At 40.0% G+C, this 22,554-nt stretch overlaps 1 protein-coding gene across 3 annotated transcripts in view; it reads right to left on the bottom strand.

Annotated features, from left to right (window-relative positions):
* AGAP1 (ArfGAP with GTPase domain, ankyrin repeat and PH domain 1) overlaps nt 1–22,554 on the bottom strand; it is a 375,696-nt gene that overhangs the window by 80,440 nt on the left and 272,702 nt on the right. For all 3 annotated transcript variants that reach the window (XM_054380803.1, XM_054380802.1, XM_054380801.1), the window contains one exon: nt 8,541–8,702. In XM_054380803.1, the coding sequence (XP_054236778.1) occupies nt 8,541–8,702 (162 nt within the window). The remainder of the gene's footprint in view (nt 1–8,540; nt 8,703–22,554) is intronic.

Consider the following 22,554-nt stretch of genomic DNA (forward strand, 5'->3'; position numbering starts at 1 on the left):
GCAGAACACTTAACATACTATGAGTGGGACTGATTTTTAGAGAAACGTAGAGGAAAAAAAAGCAGTCAGCTTTCTTTAACTATCCGGATGTGCTGGGGCATGCAAACACCACCAATTCATCCTGGGACTCATCCCTTCCAGAATCCCTTTTCCTGCTGACCACCACTGCGACACTTTTCCTTTCAACCAGGTAGGCGGAACCTGCAGCTCTTCCGACCCTGAGCTAACCGTGGTTTTAAAGAGAAGAAGGAATCTTTCAACTTGTTTAGCCTGCAATGAAGTAGGTTAAAACAATAGATGAGCTTCACCTCCCTTGTCTTTCACTGCTCAGCATCAACATAAATGTCTTTCAGTAGCAAACCTTTCATGTCAGATAGGCTGTGACGACTGCGGCTGAAGGTTTCCCAACAAGTGACCTTTATGCCTTGGTTGAAAGTGAGCCTCTGAAGATTCGCTCTAGATTTTATTAATTTCTGCCCTCCTATTTCTCAGGTGTACAGCAATCGGCCAGGGCTGTAGCTCTTAGGAAGCAGAGAATGAAGTTACTGATGATCAGTGGAATTACAACCAGAGAGTGTTTTGACACGGAATAGGTGATAACCCCTGAAACATTTGCAGTACACTTAAATCAAAATAAGCATTCGGCATTACAGACAACAAATACGGTCACAAACTGTTGGGTTTTTTTTTTAAGTTCTTAGAAGAAAATACATTTCTAATGCCAATTAAGACCTGCTTTTTTTTTTTTTTTTTTTTTTTTTTTTGATTGGTTGGGGTTTCTTTTCTGGTTGGTTAGTGGTTGTTTTTCTTTTTTTTTTTTTTAGGGGGGGGAGGGTGAGAGAGTGGGTTGTGTTGTGGTTTTTTTTGTTTGTTTAAAAAAAACAACAAACTACAAAGCAGTTAAAAGAATCAGAGAACAGCTGGATAAGGGAAAGCCTACAGCTCTTCAGAGATACTTCAGAAGAGAAGAATGCATACACTTATTAAACTACAGTCCTACAATATTAAAAAAAGCAAGCTTATTAAACTCAAGATTAAGTGACAATTAGCTGAGCAGAACTTAGGGTTTTTTTGCATAGTATGAAACTCAGCAAAATGATACTTGCTTAAGTTTCTGAAAGGTTTCATGCACAGAAGGACTACAGAAATGACACTGTGATCAACAAATTGCATGTGAAGGTAATTCAGCAGTAACTCTAAATGAATTACAAAGGAGCCCCCAAACTTCCTGGCTCTCTTCTCATATTGCAAACATTTCCAGTTCCATTCAATATTGCAGTCAAAATGCCACTTTTGTATCAATCTCACTTTAAACACTGCCGAACATTATTATGAAACACTTACTTTCTAAAACTTCAGGCCCTTTTGAGACCAGAAACAGAAACAAAATCTGCTCTATCTGAACTGTCCATCACAAGATACATAGAAATGCTGGACAACAGGATGGAAACACACTCCTATTTGTGTATGGCATCAATCTGCACTTGAGTTTAAAAAGTTTATATATATATATATATATATATATTTTTAGAGGGAAAAATGCTTATTGAGATATTTCATATAATTTTTATCATTGGCATAGTGCTACTGCTACAAGACAACTGGTAGCTGAGCATGCTAGCTTGCCTCAGTGGGTTGCCCATGTGTTGTAAAGCTGTAATGTAAAGCCTGGAGATAAATCAGGTGTTCCTAAAATATTTCTAGGCTCTTTTTTTATCCCTTTTCTCCCCCCCATAATAATGAACTGATTTATGCTCAGACTTTGTGTTATTGCTTTACAACACGTGTGGAGCCCCTTGCACAAATACATGCATTGTGGAAGCAGCAGCATCCTGGCGCAGGCCATGACCACAGGCAGGGAGCTGGGTTGGGCTTTGCAGCCAGCATGGGGCTAGAAGGACCAACAGCTAAAGATACTCTGATATGTTCACACACAGCCAAAGACACAGGATGAAAACTCTCCCATAATGCCAGTATTAATGTTTTTTTTTTCTGTAATTCACACATTCACTCATCTCACAGTACCAAAAACTCGCCTTCTTACTGAAATAAAACCCAATTTTCCAAGAATGCCTCCACATCTGTTCCTGCTATGTAAGGACTAGGTAAAACTTGATAGCCATCCTGCAGTACTGTGTCCGGTTCTATATCCTCAGAACAAAAAAGTTACAGACCGAGTGAGTCTAGAGGAAACCACAAAAATGATCAGAGGGCTGGAACACCTCTCACAAAGAAAGGCTGAGAGAGTTGGGGTTGTTCAGCCTAGTGAAGAGAAGGCTCCAGAGACCTTACTGCAGCCTTTCAGTACTTAAAGGGGACCTGTAAGAAATATCGAGAGGGACTTTTTACAAGGGAATGTGGTGATAGGACAAGGGGTGATGGCTTTAAAGTGAAAGAGGAGACTCAGGCTAGGTCAGGAAGACATTATTTACCATGAGGGTGGTGAAACACTGGCACAGGTTGCCCAGAGATGTGGTAGAAGCCCCATTCATGGGCACACTCAAGGTCAGGTTGGACAGGGCTCTGAGCAACCTGATCTAGTTGCAGATGTCCCTGCTCACTCAGTGGCAGGGGGGTTGGACTAGATGACATTTAAAGGTCCCTTCCAACCTAAACCATTCTCTGATTCTATAAAATAATTAGGATGACAAGATTACCAGGAATGACTTCTGTGGAGTTCCTCCATGGGCAACACCTGTTTACCTGTACAACCACACTAATATACTTAATTATCTTGTAACAGACTGGAAAGAGCTTTTACTAGAAGTTTTGGTGTCAGCTTAGTTGTGTGCATTACTTCAAGCCACACAATCCATACAGGGACCTTGACATCTAATAAATTTGATTCCAAAGGTTACAAACTCTTTAATAGGTGAGTAGTTTTGCCCTTGTGCAGCTGCAGGTCAAAATAATAGATTTCACATCTTCCTTGCAGAGAAAAGGGAGTGATGATGCTGTGACTTTTTGTGCTGGAAAGCTTTCTGAACATGCTGTCCTCTGACAATGTCAGAAGGTTTCTTCCAGACCATAAAAAGCATAAAAAACCTCACCAAAGGAAAAAAAAAAAAGAAAGAAAGGAAGAAAGAAAAAAGAAGAAAGAGCACCAAGTACAAAAACATTCCTTCATCATGGTGCTTAATTCAATGTTTTATAAATAAGTACTAGCATTAACAATGTTAAGTCCACCTGTCAAATGAAGAAAATAGTTTTTCACAAAAAATACAGCTCATTGTTTGTATCTGTTTCACTAAATAGACCTCTGAGGTGTTTCCACTAAAAAATTCCCAATTAAACTAAATTTTTATATAGATGATTAGTGAAACCTCGTTTTTCAGTTCAGTCTGGCCACAGCACACTTGCTATAATTACGCACATCTAAGCAAAACTTGTGTTAAAATGGTCTGGAGAAGAGAGCCACATATAGGGGCAAGCATGTTTAAATCATTTCAGCATATAAAGCCAGCAGGTAAATCATGGGCACATGTGAGGGATTAAACTAAGGCAACCTTAGGGTGAGAAGCTGCAGGTAAAATGCATAGAGGTTATTTTTATGTATCACAAGACAAAATACCAAATTTTCATGTATTACACAGATTACAGAGACCAATGATAAGAACTGCTTTTCCCCAATTCGTTGTTACTTTGGGTTTGGGCTGGATAAAGGGGCCAAGACCTCCTGGGAATAAACTGGCATCTATCTTGGCTTTTTGCACCTTGTCCCACTCTCCTGGACCCAAAGCCCCATGCAGTTGAGAAGCAAGAAGAGAACAGTGACATTTTTGCGATTGCTAAAAGTATAAATGAGAAGTCTGACTAAATCCTGGTTATCCATCCATAAAAACCAAACATACTTTCATTTCAAATTAAACTATAGCTCACCCCCAGTTCTCCCTGAGATTTGAAACAGAAGAGTGCACCTGAGGAACACAAGCTTTTGAAATATCTTTACCAATTCACTGCAGAAAAACAAAGAAAATAACATTTGTCAGTAAACTGGGCTTCATCCTCAGCTACAAGCCAGGAAGTGTACACCTAGAGCTGGGGGCTAGACTGCACAGATCAGAAAAGTACAGGGGAAAGCAATTACTCTACAAGGGACAGAGAACAAGTATCTTTGTGTTAAAGAGAACAGTTCTAAAAAGAAACATAAAAGGTCCTTCCTTGTCCTTCAAAAGTTCTTTAGAAACCAGTGATGAAGAAGAATGTGGGACATGGGTTTACAGAGAAAACAGAGTTTGCAAAGTCTACTGAGTTGCTCGTTACATTTACTATCCTATCATCATCTCCTGTTTCTCAGGCTACATCTGCATGAATGGGAACACAGAGCTATGCTTGTTTTGCCTACACTGCCCAGACAGAAGATAAATCAGCAGTGCCTCGCCTGCAGCTGCCTCATATCTCTCCGACTGAAGGAGCAGATTCTCCCATCTACCTAGACACAGTCAGACTGGCCACACAGCAGAGAGCAACACTGGCCCCATTAGCCAGAGCTCTAAGTCAATGAAACACCTGCAGAGCACTGATGATCCAGATTTGATGCTGAAAGATGGTCATATCTTGGACTTTCTACAGCTCCTACAATCTCAGAGATGGACTGAGGGCAGGCAAGTTCAATCTATTTAGCCATGAAGTTTTAAAAATGTCTAACAAGAGCAAGAAAAATAAGTACTGGGGAAGGTCTGTGAAGAGTATTTCCAAGAAAGCTTTTTAATTTCCCTACTTGTTTTCAAGCTGAAAAGCCTTCCTATTATCACTAGCTGTTCCACTAACTGCAGCAGCACAAGGGTACCAAAATGGACCATGCTCTGAGCAGCTATTCCTCTTTGAAACACAGCACTGTGTAATCCTGCTCTGAGCAAGTTTAGATAGCATGGTGGGAAAAACACTGCTGGTTGCTGGCACCTTGCCTAATGTAAGCATTCCTGCTGTTACCCTCAAAAACATGGAGAAGTTTTTTTTCAGTGACAAGTTCTCTACAGAGAACTAAAAGACTTCTCTCTAGGTTGCATTACACTGGAAAAATTTCACAAGAACCAGGTTTTCCAAAATAGGACTTGAATTTTAATTTTCATCCAACTGCAGTTTAGTTGCTTTAGTATTTTTGTTGCTGAAGCCATTGTCTCAAAAAACCCAGAGAAAGATAAACCAAGTAAGATGAAAGAATCAATCCCAGAAAGAGAGGGCTGTACATGTGCAGATAGTGTGGAGAAAGAAGAATCAGCATGACCTTTATGGAAGGGCATAAAAGAGATGAGCATCAGTCCTTGGAATTAGTGAATCACCCTGGGCTCACTAGTGTCCATCATCGTGATATCTGAATACTTGGGCAGAGGTCAATGATCAAAGCAGGCACGTTCAAGGAGGAAAAAAAAGACGGCAAAGTGCAGTAAAAATGCTATAGTTTGCTGAAGACCAGATTTAAACCTCACTGAACACCTAAGCTTTGCTGCAGACAAAAACGAAGGAACCCAGAATTTCTGTTTGAAAGCCAGACACTTGAAACGTGCCTAGACCCAAAGGAAGGAAACATAAAATCCATGATTACCCAAATCATTTAACTCAGATCCATTGTAACTCTCTGAGAACAGTGACTGCAGGAGGATCCTCCTTCTCCTTTTCACAATGAGCTCACAACTTCCAGAGGAAGGAAGATATCATTCTCCCACAATTATCACCATAGTCTTCTGTACCCTATTTTCAGTGAGTCACCTGCCATTTCTCAAACACTTGGTCAAAGCTGTCAAGGCAAAGCATGTATCTCTCTGAATACCTTCTTTACCCGGTTTAATTTGGATTTGTGGTTTTCAGAACTGCAGTAATCTTCTGAGGGTTTAAATCTTGCTTATGGCAAGTGTGGAGGAAGAGAAACCAAAAAAAGAGAAATCTTTTAGGTTACTGGACAGATTTGTAGCCAAGAGCTGGAGGAACAAGGAAAGATTTTTCACGAGGAAAGGCTGAATTATTGAACTGAAAACTGCTTTGAATTGCAAGATGGGTGTGCAAATGCTACATTGGTTATCTTGGAGAAAAGCCCTTAACAGCCTGAAGCATCTCAGACACAAACCCCACTAGCAGCAGACTGGTTTGTGACACAGGTTGTCCCAGGACTGAAATTATTCCTATCATTCAGCACCACAGCAAGCTCAGACAAATGAACACTGTGAGTTTGATATAATGAACATAACTTCTGGCTTGCATCAGCACAAGCACCAGAAAATACAGACAAAGGTTGCAAGTGCCCACATTTGAGGATCTGGAAAAAGCCACGCCCAAGAGTCTTGGTAGAAAGAACGTCATGGGAATATACAATCATTATGACTTTGTCTGAGATGCTTTCCTTGAGAAGGACAGGGAGCTTCAGCATGCTTCATTGCTTTCTCCTTCAGCTATCACTGACAGTTGAAGCTGACTGTCCTAACTGTTGGGAATCTCCTTCCAACCTTGCTAAGGATTCAAGGGCCAGTAAGATTAACTGGTTAACCAGCAAGTTAACTGCTGAAGAATGCCTGGAGTTCGTCTCATGTGGCAAGAACACCAGAAAGATGTGATTTTGTTATTGTGGCCAGTTGTTGGTTTTCACTGGCTTATACTTTAAAAGAGATGTTATAAAAATAAAGAATTTAACAGCCACTGTGGCCCACTCCAGACACAGCTGTGAGCCCCAAGCCAGAAATGAGCATGCATCTCAGAAGGCAGGTCAAAGAAAGCTGATGAGCTCATGTAAAGATACAAAGGCTGTAGAAGCGAGTGTTGGCACTCACTACTACTTTTAAGGCTCCCTATGTATTACTTAGTTGCTGCTTGTCAGCCAGTTCTTGCTCTTCTGGAAGCATTTAATACCATTTATAGGAGAGAGGACAATTTTGTTGAGTTATCGCAAAAGATTTTCAGGTTAATGTGTTACAATGCTGGAGTACAAGGAGAAGAGCAAGGGAAAAGAGAGAAGAACGAAGGAGGACATACTCCCCACTCCAACCAGAACAGATATTTCAGGGGTGAGATGCCCAACAATTGCAGATCTTCCATTGCCCACTGCAGATCAGAAGTCCCTGCCTGCAGACCAGGACCACACAGGCTCCAGCGACTTGTGAAAATAATCTTCCCAGGGGAAAGAAAACATACACACATTAACTACCAGAGATTTTCAAAGGCTCCTGATACCCAGCTGGTCTTGATTCACATTGACTTCAACAAAATAGTCTTGGACTATGCTGAGTGCTCTAAAATATCCCTTCTATAACTTGCCATTGAGGTATGAAAATAAGTGGTGTAAAAGAGAATTGTTACAAAAAAAAAAAAAAAAAAGGACAAATTAAAAATGAAAGGTTAAAATGAAATATGGCTTCAGGCCATAAACTAGGGGGAAACTAACAGTAAAGACAGTTAAATGACTGGAAAGAACGCAACAGGAGCTATTATGAAAAGAAGCTGATGGCTTTTAAAAAAGGATTTGTATAGATAGCTGAGAAATAAATTCCATATGTGATAGAAATGCAATTGAGAAATTAAATACATGGAAAATAAGGATGACTAAGTAGTAGTTAACATGCCCCTTCTCAGTTGTATACTATTATTACATCTATTTTTAATGCCTCTTCAGCTGTCTGCAATTGTCATGCCTTTTTTCAGAACTTGTCCCAATGGTCTTTGATACTGAAGTAGCTGTTTTTCACTCTCCAATGCTTACAATTGCATCTTTTTCTTACTCAACACTCCCCTTTTCCAACAATGTTATTCCATTGTCTCCGTTTTTCATCTCTCCTTGTATGTTGACTCCCTAGTTTCTGAGCTTTCCAACTATCCTTGTTCACCTTTTTTTCTGGAGCTCTTTTGGTTGAATCCTAGCATGTTTCTTTTCTTCTTTTCTAAAGATACAAGCATGTTTTATATCATATCTGGCTACTGTACACATTGTTACCCGTTCAGAAGGGCATTGAACAGCTATATCAGTGTTCACGTTGGAAATAGTAAGCTAAACTAAAGGAAAAAGAAGTTCTTTTTTGGCTTTTCCTTTCTGGTTCTTAAAAAAGAACCCAAACATTTAAACTCTCCCCTTTTCTTTTTTATCCTCAAATAACATAATCCTTCCATAAGCAGCTGAATATTCAAACAATAACAGGCATCAGAAGCATTTGTGATTCTAGAGCTCAAGATGTGTCTAAGGAGAAGTGATAACATGAGATTTAATAATACTGAAAAAATGCACAAGTTCTAACATGATGTATGGGCTATGGGGTGAACCTGACTTTTTCTTTCTTTTTGACTTCACAAGTATGACTGTTCCCTACCTTTATAGCTAAGGATGCCTCCTATTAACTTGGGGACACTTTTTTTACTTATTAAAAAAATCAGTACTAAACATATTTTAGACACATGAATTCACACCATTGTGATACTTCAGAAAATTCAGCTTCATCATTGAAAGCCCAATCTTTAATTTCTCTACTTCAGTACAATTTTCTTTACCTTCTGTATGCAAAGACAATGCTTTTAGGAACAATATTTGCAAAATTTGGACCTCCACCCCAGAGCAAACTTACCTTCAGCTGTGCCTGAGATACCATCAGCTTTGAAATTGCTTGTGCTTTTCTTCCTGCGGTGTTTCTTTCTGTTGGCATGAGGTGAAGGAGGTGGATCAAGTTTGGGACTCGTTGTACTGGATATACTTGGGCTTGAACACACAGAATCTCCTAACCCAGTATCTGCATTTTGGTAAGAAAGGGGAAAAAAAAAAAAAAAGGAAAATAAAAATACTGCATAAGTAAAATTAATGACTGCCAGAATCCAAGATAGAATCCTTTGCTGTCCGTTAGCAGTTAACTTCTTGAGCTCATTGACTTATGAAGGCAGAAGAGTCTCTTACCAATATCCATTACTTTTCTGGAAAGGTATAAAAGCAGCCTAGGTAAAGTTCTGATTCAAGTCCTATTAAATCAACAGAACTGCATCAATTTTAGAAGCAGGCCAGCTGGGACTAACAATAACCAATGGGAAAATCACTTTATTATTTCCAATTGCTCTTTCTCTCAAGAATCTTACTGATCCTTAAATTAACTTATGCAACACTAGGACATATAAAATCATAATGGAACAGAGATATCTCAAGGTCCTCTAAATGCTATCTGCTTTCATTAATATTAAAGACAACAAACAAAGAGAAGGTGATAACAGCAATAAAGGTGAAAAAACAAGGTGTGTAACTCATGTATGCCTGGTACAATTAATATTGTTTGACAAAGAGTCACTACCTGCTCTCAATGAAAAAAAAAACAACAATCCTACATTCAGTGTGTTTGGTTTCCCACTGTATTAGCCATGGTAGCATAACATACAACAATTTTAAGGACTAATGACAGTCACTTTCTCCCCTCTACCACCAACTAGATCACTCAGTCAATTCAAAATTAAAGGTTGATGATTCTCCCCTCTTATAAGCAGAGAACTAACAGTCCCTTCCCTAGTCCATGTAATGACTGGTAATAACAAACACCACCTCTTTCAGCACTTCTGCTCTTTTTCACTCAAGAAACATGTAACCACCACATTTAACACAAGTTGAGGAAATGAAGACATACTTGAACTCTCACTTTCCATCTGGTTCCTTTCACATAGCAAATACTGAAGAAACCTTAGTCCAGTATATCCCCAACGTGGGTAATACCATGTTAGTGTAACTGACACCAATCTTTAAGCTAGGACTAGTGCAAAATGCATTTCTTTGTTTTATTTTTTTTTTTTTATTTTTAAAAATAGCCTGACACCCTACACTTTAAAGTGCTTGCTACCATGTAAAGCAAAGCTGCTGCCAGCATCTTGGTTAGATACCACATTGCACATAGATACCAGGGCTACGCTCAAGACAAAGTCAGGAAAATATCAAGTCAGAGACTATTGAAAAAGCAGCTTTGGATTTTTAGAGCAGTTAAAATATCATACAACTGCCTATTTGACAAAGAAACACTAATTTGGGCTCCTCCCCCCCCCCCATAAAGTTTATTTACTAATGACCCACTAAGCACAGTTGTGCTGCAGTTTATTAATGGGGGATAAATTATGTAGCTAATTGCCTGGCAAGAGAGACTAAATCAAACATGGGCTTTATTGAAGATTTTTGCTTTCCCCTATGTCCACTATTTTGAAACCAATCATCAAGTATTTAACCACAAAAGGAAAACATGTGAATGTGTTCAACGTGTATCTGTATAGGAGATTTTAAGTGTTTGACCCAGACATGCTTGAAGTCGGTATCCTGCAAAGGTTTAAACCTCTCTGGGTGAAAAGGAAGGCACATCTTGATGAGGATCATTTGTCAGTGCTCAGTGTGCTCTTGGCAAAGGGGACACAGATACCTTTGGCTCCTTGATGCCGAAGGGAGAGAAGATGCCAAAGGGGATGCCAGCAGGAGTGAGGCATGGCCAAAGACGCTGATGGTTATTCCTAGTCATAAATTTTTATCTCCAGCTGGAGATTTAAGAAGGTTACCTACCATGGGTACTTAAAAAGAAGAAAAACGCCCCATAAAACGCCTTCTTTGCAGTGATGAAATGAAAATTATGGTGTGAGACAGGCCAGCCAGAGAGACAGGCACTGCAAGGAGGGGGCCTGGCTGTGTCTTGCTTATTTTCGTTCGTGATATCCAGAAAAATGTCTATCTATCATGGTGAAATCTCAGAGAACACACCAGCCAGGAAGGCCATCTTGCATCTAACACAAATTCTAAAAACACTTTTTCCCCTTAGAAAAATATATGGCAAGTGGCACCCAGACAGGCCTTGGTCTCGCCTTTCACTTGGAAAAGAATGATCCCATTTTACTCAAGACGAGAAAAAAAGAAATAAAAAATCCAGGACAAAACAGCTCTACCACCCTCTCCCATGCCTTTCACAAAGCTTGTTTCAAATATTTGTGATGGCAAGACATGCACTGAAGCGCTTCAGTCCCTGAGGTGGGTGTACAAAGGCTGTGTTCATCGCGATGTGCGACTCCAGCGTCAACTGTGACGCCTCAAACCCATGAAATGGTGAAGAAACCACACCCTGACACAAAACAGTTGAATATATTTTTCAGCAGGATCTTAAAAAATGTTAAGGTAGATCCACTCACTGCAGCTTAGTCTAATTTGCAGGCTATAAATTTCACCAACAAAACCTGCTTGTGAGCTCTGAAAAACGAGGACACCTATACATGTGCAGTTCAACTGCTTCTGTCGGAGAGCTGAAGAATTAACCTCCTATGGTAATCCTCATGATCTGCAGCCCTTTCCAGGTAATAACCTGCTGTCCTTGGGTCAAACAGCTCTGAAGCGAAGAGCCTGAAGCTTTCCCTCCCCCTCAACCAGAGGAGAAACACGAGTTGCTCGTAAACGGGTGCTGGGCTGATATTGTTGGTGTATTAATGTCCTGTATTCCCAGTTTCGGAGACCACCCTTTGAAGATGGAAGTTATTTAACATTCGTCCCGTTTAAAATATGAGCAATCAAGAGGCGCTAGGCTTACACGCTGTGCTTTCCCATTTCCCACTACTTCTCTTGCCTGACAAGGTATTCTTCAAATTGAAAAGAGGGCTCCTGAAAGCCCAGCTTCGGAAAACTGTAAATGAGTTCAGGCTTCAGCCCGCTGAATGCAATTTCATACTCCTGACTGAATACAAATAATGCATTTTATTTTGTATCAATTACCACGCCTGAGAACGGACGACCACTACTACCGGGACTATTAAATATATATATATTAAAGAAAAAGGGGGAAAAAAAAAAAAAGAAAAAAGGCAAGGAAAAAGGCATGCCAAATTAAAAAAGCAAGCGCCTCATTACTCCACATCTAAACCAGCTTTGACAGAGGCACTGGAACTCGTAAGATGCGTTTCACTGGCTTGGGATGGGCTGTTTTGTAGCCATCCCGCACGTTCAATGTCAGCCATTAGTTCTTCCCAATCGGGCATCAATGTGCAACGCACACCCGAAAAAATATATAATACTAGTAATAATAATAACAATCTGCAGCCTCTCCGAGCTTCAATACTTGAAGTATGAGTCAAAGAAGCAGTTTCACTTTTCACTCGGGAAGCTGACAAGCATGACTAGAGGGGGAATAAAATAACATTCAGTTCGCATAAATATCAAGCGGGCTGCTTGAGACTGATGGGCCAGGAATGTATTCTTAGCCATCATTCTGGCAGACAGGCCCAAGGACACTCATAACTTATTTTACAATCATTTAGTTTCAGCTCAAGTGGAAAACGTGACAACTTATCTCTGCTGACAAGATGCCATATCGAACCTTACAATTAACTCTCCCACGATTATCTGCCCAGCCCATCATTAGCTTTGCAGTTTTTGATGGACTGTACGGACAGCTTTCCTTGATGATGGTCATCATTTGCAGGGTGTATATCTATATTATACAACATTGAGGACGAAACTCTCCCCTTGTCACGTAGCTGGGGTTGTCCTGACCAGCACAACCTCGGTTCTGCAACTGCTGGGCCATGTTTCTAAGTGATGCACAGCAACATGCTAATGAAAAATGTCTTCTTCTTCAAAAGGGAGCATCACTGTGCTCCAGCCTACACCTACTGCTTCCTGCGATGTACAGAAGTGAGCTAGATCTCCATGCCCTCTCCCAGCAAACAGTAAGCTTTCCTCCGTGCCTGCTCTCCCCAGTGCAATTAACTCCTCTCTACTGTGAGAGCTGACAAGAGCCCCATCCTTGCATCGGAGTATATCGAGGATAAGTTTAAATTTTTTCAAGTTATTTAAGGCCATTTAAAAATATGCAGTAATTCATTCCCATGCTTGGGAGCAACAAGTAACACTTGGTAACCAAACCTCTTAAGTTATCAAGAGATGGCATATTAAAAACTTAATGACTGTTGTTAGTGTGATGGTTCTTCTCTATAGGTGCGTGACACATGGGATAGGAGAAAGATTCTGCTTCTTTGATTCCAACCCTCACCTGCTAGAAATTGGAAAACAAAAAAAGCCAATGTGGCTTTAATTCCAGAAAGCAAGCCCCAAGCCTGCTTCTCCCATAGATATATTTACAAGATTTGGTAGAAGCAATGAGAAGCAGAAGGGAAGAAGTTTGTTGTCTACAACTACAAGCCATAATTACGAGATGGAACATTAAATGAAAAAAGAAACCATTCAATCCTTCTCAAAGAGGTCTCAAGGGCTGTTGTACTGTCTTCTATTTGCCATCTGAAACACATTTGATATCCTCTTGCAGTATTATACCATGTTTGTAGAAGGTAACATCCTGCACAAATCCCATTTCTTGTATCTTTGTAGTTTTATTATTTGTAATCCACATGAGGTCCACAAATGGATCTCAAAGACAACACATTTATATCCTCTAAGGATGTAGCGAGAGTGCTCCTGGATTTGAAAGGTCTAAGAAATCCAGTTTAAACCCAGTCTGTGCTGCCTCAGTGCCCCTAGCACAGTACAACTACCAACTTGCATCCTGAACTCTCAAGCATCTCCTCAGAGCATGTCTGAGATCTGGATTGAAGCCATTTCTTCTTCACTTGCAGTGCCCACACAGCAGCACAGGAATCGAGGGGATAAAGAAAATGAGGGACAATAAGCAAGCACGAGTGGCCCAGGCTGGGATAAAGGCATTGGAGGTGCAAAAAGCATGAGGAAAAGAGGCAACATATAAGGTAAGGGAATAGCACAGCACAAAGGCTCAGATACAAAAATCTGAGAGCAGAGCTTCATCTTTGGCCCACGGTTCCTATTCTCTCTCATACACACACAACCCTCCTCTCTCCTGTGTAACCATCTACAGCAGAAACAAGAATATTCTGACCTCTTCTATCTTCATGCCTTTTGATTTATTTCATATTTTTGTCAAATCACCTATTTACAAAAACTTGAAACAAACTCAACAGGTGACACTATTCTCCACAGACCAAAGTCAGGCTTGATCTGGTTTACATTTTTCTTGCATCTTCTTGTTAAAATTTTCCAACAGGCTTTCAAAGTGAAATTAGACTTTTTTGTCAAGCCCAGCTCCCCAACGCAGCCTTATTCTCAAGTGGCTGGAGATTGATTAATTTGGGTTTTTGATTTGCCGAAGTGACAAGGACTCAGACGCTACAAAAGCGGGACTGGTGAATGGGATCAATTAAAGAGCAGAAGCAGCAACACAATTAATAGCACCAGGTTCAAGAGCAAAGAGAAAGCGCTGATGACGAAAACAACAGCAACAGCTCTGACTGCAGCAGGAATCTTTGCCACGACCCAAGGAAGGTTGAATCCAAAGAGGGTGTTTCAGAACTTTTACTATACCATTAGTGTTGAAATGAAATAAGGCAAAGATGTCGGTAGCTGGTGGACTGAATAATAAAAAAATAGCTGGACACTTTCATCTCCTACACATGTGTTTTAAATAGAGGCGAAAAAAGCAACCCTTTTATTTAAGCAGGGGAAGCAATAGACTAAAACCATCTGTAGCTGTATTTCAGACCCATTTCCCTGAGCTGAGATTTTTCTGGCTGTGAAATCCAATGCTCTACAGCTTCCCTTTACAGCTATTACCATAAATGTTCTATCAAGTTCTTTATATTCCTCCTCTGCCTCAAACCAAAGTTAAAGGGATGCTGCAGTTGCACAGTGACTGCAGAAGGCTGGAGTCAGGCATGGATGTATGGGACTGACATTAAAATCCTGTCAAAACTGCAGCTTGGCAGAAGTCTGCAGATGATAATAAACACTCACCAGTGAGGGAAAAAGGGTGGCATGAGATTACAGCCTAAAGAAAAAAAAAATCAAAAAATGTTAAAGTACACAAAGCTCACACCTTTGGTGGGAATTAGGTGCATCTGGTCATCGTTTAGCTGAATTCAGCTCGGACACTCAGGCTATCAAGGGCTTAAATTAACCTGCTGCACTGAATGAAATTAAAAGGAAGCTCTGAGCAGAACTGGGGGATGGAGATGAAAGAGCCTCAGGAGTATTCTCTTTCCACAGCATCTACCGTTTTTCCAGCCTTGTGCCTAGAGCCTGTAAATCACAAAGCTATCCTGTCATGTACAGAAAGCCCCACTGAATGCCCAAGTTACTGCCTCTTTCCCTCTAACAGTGATTTAAATTAAATAAAAAACCCCAAAACTTCCTTCTTGACAAAAAAAAAAAAAAAGGGATCTCCCTGGTTTTAGAGGGTCTGACTCGATATGTGGTAGCATGCCTCAGGCAAAGCAGACCTGAAGGCATGTTTGGCATGACAGGATCGTTTCCACTCAGCAGCCTAAAAAGGTACTTTATGACAAGTGAGGGACATCATCCACAGATTTGTGAGAGAAAGTCAGCCTCATGACAGTAGTAAGCCACAGATATCGGAAGGACTGGCTTAAATAATCTCAGGGATTGTTACAATCTCCCTTATCTAAAGGCAAAGTTACCTCTAGCTTATCTCCTACTAACACACAATATCTGGCCATTTTGAAGGAAGCATGAAAGCAAACCCAAAATATAATGTTTAAAAAAACCCCACAAGAGTACATTGCTCACTATGTTTCCCCCCTAAGGAGCATCATATTGCACTTATAACAAAACACCATCCTGCTCCCTAAAAATTGAAGTATTGCTAGCAAGCAAAGAAGAAACCTTATCCTGTTAACTCCCTTTCAAAACTATCTATGAAGCAAGCTCCCTGTAGCAAGCATGGAATTTGCTTTCTGACACAGGGAGAGGAAACAATCTATTCCTGTGTGACCCTCCTGTGCTGCCAATATGATGACAAGCAAAGTGAAGACTACCTGCATTTCAGAGGACCTGCAAGCCTCAGAACATGAACCAGGAACAAGCTGCTAATCTCTCCTCTGTACATCTCGCCTAAAGCAGATTTAGGTCAGGGGCAGAAATATTACATACTCCCTGAGTTAACATAGTTTGCTAATTTATCTTATCCTCCATTAGACAGATGCATCTTTGGATTTGCCTCCTTTGTACCACATGCCCTGTGGAAAAATCAAGCATGACAAGTTATTTGAATACGTAAGGACAACAAACGAGAGATGCAAGTCTCAAATGTTGTAGGATGCCACCACATCCCAAGGCAAACTAACTTCGTGGCCCCTGCTGCATAGAGCTACAGTCTGGATGTATAAGGGATGCCTCTAATTCTTCTGGCATAATGTTTTCACTGGGCAGCATCAGATCTGTTAAGAAGATGTGATTCTTACATGGTGTCACCCTGAATTGCTACAAACTGGGTGTATAACGCTATGGGCACTGCTTCTTCTGGCCATCAACTTCATACAAAATGAAGAGGTGAGGAATATTACAGAAGGCAGCTAGATATGGGGATTCATTTCAGGTAACCTGTTCTTAGTTACCTCATGAGGGAGAAAGAAGATGGATGGTTCTTTCGAAGACAAAACCGTATGGCTGTGAAATGGTTTTAGGACAGTACCTCCTGGTTCAGTCCCAGGTCACCTGTTGGTTAGTCTGTCTATCACTTTTGAAGCCAGACAGATAATCAGACAGTTCAAGAATAGTTACCAAGTGCAGCATGCTGGATCCATTAAACCCATCAAAACATCCCAAGTAACAGTGATTTGCAGAAAAATAAATGCTTGGGGTACAACTAAAAGAATACATCTTGGATGAGCAAGCTATGTCAGGATCAAGTACATACACAACATTGTGTGACAAACATATTTCATCTGCTTGCTCAAAATGATGTGCATAATAAATTCACCTCAATTACTCAAAACAGGTCAGAGCTCCACCCTGATATAATGATCAGCATTGTATTCTAATTGCAAAAAAACTCATTTAGCAATGCTTTGCTTTGAAATCGAATCTTGAGCTCTCAAGGCACTTGGAAAATAATGAATGCATGCCTTATTGAACCATTCCCTACTAAAATATTTACCTTGTGTTTCAAGATAGGCAAAATAAGATGGAAAAGAAGAATCAACTCTTCAAAGAAACGCTCAGAGCTGTAAAGATGTCTCCTGTCTCTCACTCTTTCACTTTCACCTTCACTCTGCATAACCTGTGGAAAACTTCAAGCATCAAAGCCACTCACTAGTAACTGTGAAGAGGTTACGAAGGTCTCCACTGCCAACCACAGGGCTTCAGCGACAAGTCTTAACATCAGTTTTGGAAAAAAATAAGAGTCTTTCATTATTAATATTTTCCAATCAAAGCAGAGAAACTGCTGTATAGCAAATAGGCAGTTAATTGCATCATGCCAGGTAGGAACAATCTAAGGCCTTCCTGGTAATATATGCCATGTGCACCAGCATCAGAAAGGAAAAGAACTGAGGGAAGCAACAGCAAAGATACTGTTAATCAAAGGCAAACCCAACCATTTCCCTATTGCAGAAACCTATAAGCTGAAAAGTAAAGCTCTTAACATAAAGCTATGCCTTTGCTCCTTTTATAGGTGTCAGATGACATAACTGGCATTGACAAACATTTTTTTAATTTTTAAATTTAACCAAGCACTCTTTCTAGCTCTTAACAGCTCTTCTGAGGGTTTAGATCACCCACGTCAGGGCCCTCCTTTTGCTCTCACAAAATCCATGTATCAGAAAAGCCACTTGCCTACAGAGACCTGTAATCTGGATACTCCTCATCGACCTGGACTGTGGGTGGCACACACCATTGCTGAATTAAAGGATGAGATCAACTGAAACAAATGAAGGGCCCAGAGACTTGAAAGGAGATGATCTTCCACCTGCAGGAAGGCCAGGTCTCTGTGCTTCAGCTGTCCCCCAACAATCAGCAGGTTGTGAGGGAGCTGCGTATCGAATTTAACACAGAGGCTTCTTTCACTCCTTGAACTGTATTCACTGTGAAGAAGCTTTGAAGTGTTGGATTCCATAGGTAACATATACACAACATCCCTGTACCCATGCTCTGTGATCTGGGCTGGAAAGAAACCGAGCCTGCAAACAGACATGCTTGATGAGACAACTGCTCTCATGTTAATTGAAACAGAAACTTCATTAAGCTGGAGAAGAAACAAAAGCGTTGTGTGTGTTTCTTGCAGTCTCTTTGTCCAGAACCTGACAAAACAAAGCATCCTGCTTCTGGACATACACTCAACAAGAAATCTAATTATCATCATCTATTTGAGCTTCCAAAGTATGGACATAAAAAGAAGAAATTCTGAAATCATTGATTACTCCAATGTTCACTGTACATTAACATTTTACTTTCTCAACTTTGTGTTTAAAACATTACTAAACTTTATCTAAACTTAGAATTTATATTAATTTAGATTAATAAAATACAGACAAAAAGATCAAGAAAAAGAAAAGCATAGTGATCTGGGAAGATAACTGACTTTCTTCCTTAAGTCTTACTTCAAAGGTCCTTAAGTATAGAAAGCATTTCGCTTAGGAAATTTTTAGGCTACATTATTTGAACCAGAAGAGTTTACAGTAAAGCCAACTTGGCTCTTACACTAATAAGGCTTTTCTTTTTTTACTTGAAAATGTGTCTCTCAATTTATATTATTGTCTGTAAACATGTTTTTATTTTTCAAAGTTCAGAAACTCCTTCAAGAAATGGTGTGAATAGAGCTTCACTTCCTTGCAATTAGGATTTATCAAGATACATCTCTCCTGAATGCAGGCACCCTCACATCAAACACAGCTCTTCAGCTTTTAATAGCTAGTTCCAGAAGATCCATTCTTCTGCTGCTGCTGAATGCAGTCCATGTCCTCCTGTCTCAGCCACTATTCAAGCAGTCTTAGACCAAAACTCACACTTATTTCTGAGATACTGGGAAAAACAATCACAGCCAATTCTCTCTCTTAACCTATCTACTGACTGACCTGTCAAGAAGCATCACAGCAAAATTCATTCCAAACTGCAAACATTTAAGATTAAAGTAATCTTGAACTAGAAACATATAAGAAAAAAAAAATCTTAGAAAGATTAAACTACACTTTTATACAAATGAGATTACAGGATGGCCTCCCTGACGAAGAATTCACTTTGAACGGGACCACAATCACCTTCAGCATTAACCCTTCCATTTTGACACGTACTAACATAGAAACAGAGAACAGAATATATCGTACAGACTTCTAAGCCCTGGATCTGTCAAATGTCAAACATCTGAGCTACAGAGAACCAGCTTGCAGCTGAAGTCAGACAAGAAGACAGACAGCTGTGGTAATAGATACATATATATTTTAAAACACAACCTGAAGTTAAAAGTGCCCTGTTTCTAGTGATATCAGTGCCAGGTATCCACTTTCCCTGCTTGAGAAGTACCTGACTTTTGGCAGTGGTTAAATACCATGAGTGGCATACTGCAACATACTAACCCCGTGCCCAACCCTCTCTGTGTTGGGAACAGAGAGCGTCTCCCAGACACCAGCCTGAAGACCTAATAAAGGGAACATTCACTATTTCTACTATCCTGTCAGGCTAAAGTTTATGCTCCATAATAAAAATAAAGTGCTTTGGTTAGAGTTGCTTGTTGTTTTTTTTTATCTTTTCTCTTGAGTGAATACAAATGGAGAAGGTGTGACAACCAAACTGAGCTACAGGCAGAAAAAGCCCTGATATATTGAACATAGAGACAATCAGGTCAGATTAATCAACATCAGTAGCTACAATAAAAATAGGGGGTTTTCCCCCTATTATAAGGAATATGCAACATGCTTTCCTATTTCAGTTTAAATTTTAGGTGAAAGTAAAAGCAAAATATGCATTTAAGCATCCATAAGTAAACGCTTGGAAAAACAAAGCTTTATAGTTCCACTCAAAAACTTAATTTAGTCACATAAACAATTTACTGACAGACATTTGGCACCACAGGCTGTGAAAAAGATTAAGATGAGCACGAGGTTGCCAATGTCAAATTATCAGAAGATGAAAACTCACATTCCTTGCCATTTTGGAACCAAGTACAGGATTTAATTTCTGAATGCAACAATTCTCTTTATTTTAATCAGAGGAAGGGGGAGGGTAGCAAGAGAAGGATCTTAAACAAGAAAAGCAGATGGGTTTCTGGAGAACCACAGAACTGTAAAAATCCACATAGTAGAGCTCAGGATATAAACAGCAGCACTAGGTAAGCATAGAAGGACTTTGTTGAAACTCAGCAAAGTTGTGCAGAAATGCCCACATACCCAAAGTCCTCCTTAAACCAACATCACAACAGCTCAGCTTAAGCCTCAAAGGTTTAGATCGGTGCCATCTCCCCCCTCCACCATGGACACAGAAATTGAAAAACCACTTTCATGCCTTTCATTCTTTCAGCTTGCAATGAGGCAATGTGTTCTCTGCTGGATGTAAAGTTCAGTGGGACCAAATGGCTCATCTGCAGTTTGGCATTGATTGAGCTGCAAACCATAGCTCGGATGACCTGGTGAAAGGCATACTGAGAGCAGTAAGCAAGCCAGCAGCATTTGAGCCCATGCATGCTGCACAGAAGTAGCACACTGCAAAGGTTTCATCCCTTGATTACTTTTCCAACAAGGTACATTGGGCATAATTTCAGGAACACCTCACAGTGCTCTTCATCTGTTTTCCCCATCATTCTGGCAACAAACACATACCCAGAGGAGACAAGGTAAGTGCCTGTATTTTCTGAACCTGGGAGGAATCTCCCCAAGAAAGGCAGTCCTGAAGTTTCCCATTCAATTGAGATTCTTCTGTTCCACAACAGAATGTTAGGTAAGCATTGGGTCCTACCGAAATGTTAGCAACAGGACAAGAGGAAATGGCCTCAAGTTGTGCCAGAGGAGGTTTAGGTTTGGCATTACAAAACATTACAACACCAAAAGGATTGTCAAGCACTGGAACAAGGAAATGGTGGAATCATCATCCCTGGAGGGATTTAAAAAATGTGTAGATATGGGGTTGAGGGACATGGTTTGGTGGTGGACTTGCCAGTGCTGGGTTAATGGTTGGACTTTATCTGAAAAGTCTTTTCCAGCCTAAAGACTTCTATGATTCTACTGCCTCTGGATGCTAACATATTCCTTAAAAAAACAAAGGCAGAAACCATCATTTAGTTTAATGCTCTGAAATCCTTTTCAGAGAACTTATCCTTACGCTAACACCATTTTGGAGAAGACAGCTCAGTGAAAAGATGAATGGGACACCTGCCCACATCTCAGAAACATCACATTTGCTCTCTCCATCTGCTATAAAGTAGTATTTTATAACCCTGGTTTCCTGAAGGTATGTTAGGCTGTTTAGAAAGCAAAGGCAATAATAAGTTGTTCTTATCAGAGCCTGCCTGGCTGGACTGATAAAGTTTCCCTCTGGAAGTATTTGCAGAAGCAATTTGTTCATTGATCACAAAAGGATATGAAAACTACGTGAATGTTCCCTTTTCCTTCCTACTCTTAAGGACAACTTAAAATATTTACACATATACTGTCTTCTACATGGCAAATCTTACAGTATTAAACATTAAGAATTGAAGGAAACCCCACGGTAGCTCCAAAGAAGCTAGAAAGAAGGAAAAAAAATACTTTACATTTGCTTTTCAGTAATGATTCCCTCTTTAAAAACAAGGAAAAAGCTCTTCCAGACTAAACCTTCTCTATACACTTAACATGAATAACTCTGGAATTGTGTACATCGCTTTGAAATGATACAATTTATCCTAAAACCTGCCTATTCAATACCAACATCTCTAAACTATGTTTTCCAGCTCACTTTTTACGACCATCAGAAGTAAGTTGAGTGATTTTCTTTTTCAACATAAAACAGGTGACTCCTATTTAATCATCACAAGTGCTTAGGATCAGAAAAGTAAGGCAAGTTGTAAGGTCTGCATTAATATAAGCACTCCAATGACCTCTCATACCCCATGGCACAGTGAGAACTCAATTTTACATTAATAAACCCTAACACCAAACTGCTAGAAACTCAAAAGGCACCAGGTATTACAACTTACATAAATTACAGCTGAGATCAAATGGCCCGTACAAGCAATTGTACAGTGATAAAGTCTAAGTGGATGATATTTAAACAGATATTTGATTTACTGCAGAATTTTATATCATGCTAGAATTCAAATGACAATTTACAAGTCCAGAGGAAAGAAATCCCTGTCCCCTGCAAACTACTGTTTGCAGCACTGTTTCAGAAGAGCTTCAAATTGCAACTTCAAGGAAGAAATTCTACCTTCTGATAGTCTCAGGACACAGTCACAGCAGCCACCCGATAAAACCTGACATTTAAATAGACAATGAATAAGCTACGTCTGCATCCCCAGGAAGGAAACGACATCCTCAGGTCTTCGTTAAGTTAACTCTCATGAACCTAATTTTTTGCAATACAGGTGACTGTGGTTTTCTTCCACCCAAAAAAACCCTCTGAAGCTAAGTGTGAGGAACTGTCTCTGAAGTTCTTTAGAGATATAACAAACAGTAAAGACCGTAGAAGAGGCAGCACCCTCTCTTATTAGTAGCAGCAAGATCACCAGTGAATATTACTCTGTTTTCCATCAGAAAAAAATTGCAGTTTGTACTCAGGCTTAAGAAGCCTCTCAACAGTACCCCTGGCCAGCTTTTCCTTCATTTCTCAACACAGTCCTGCTTTTCCTAGCTAAGGAAATTTGC

The sequence above is a fragment of the Indicator indicator genome, chromosome 5 (assembly GCF_027791375.1).
Source record: "Indicator indicator isolate 239-I01 chromosome 5, UM_Iind_1.1, whole genome shotgun sequence".
NCBI classification, from domain to species: Eukaryota; Metazoa; Chordata; class Aves; order Piciformes; family Indicatoridae; genus Indicator; species Indicator indicator.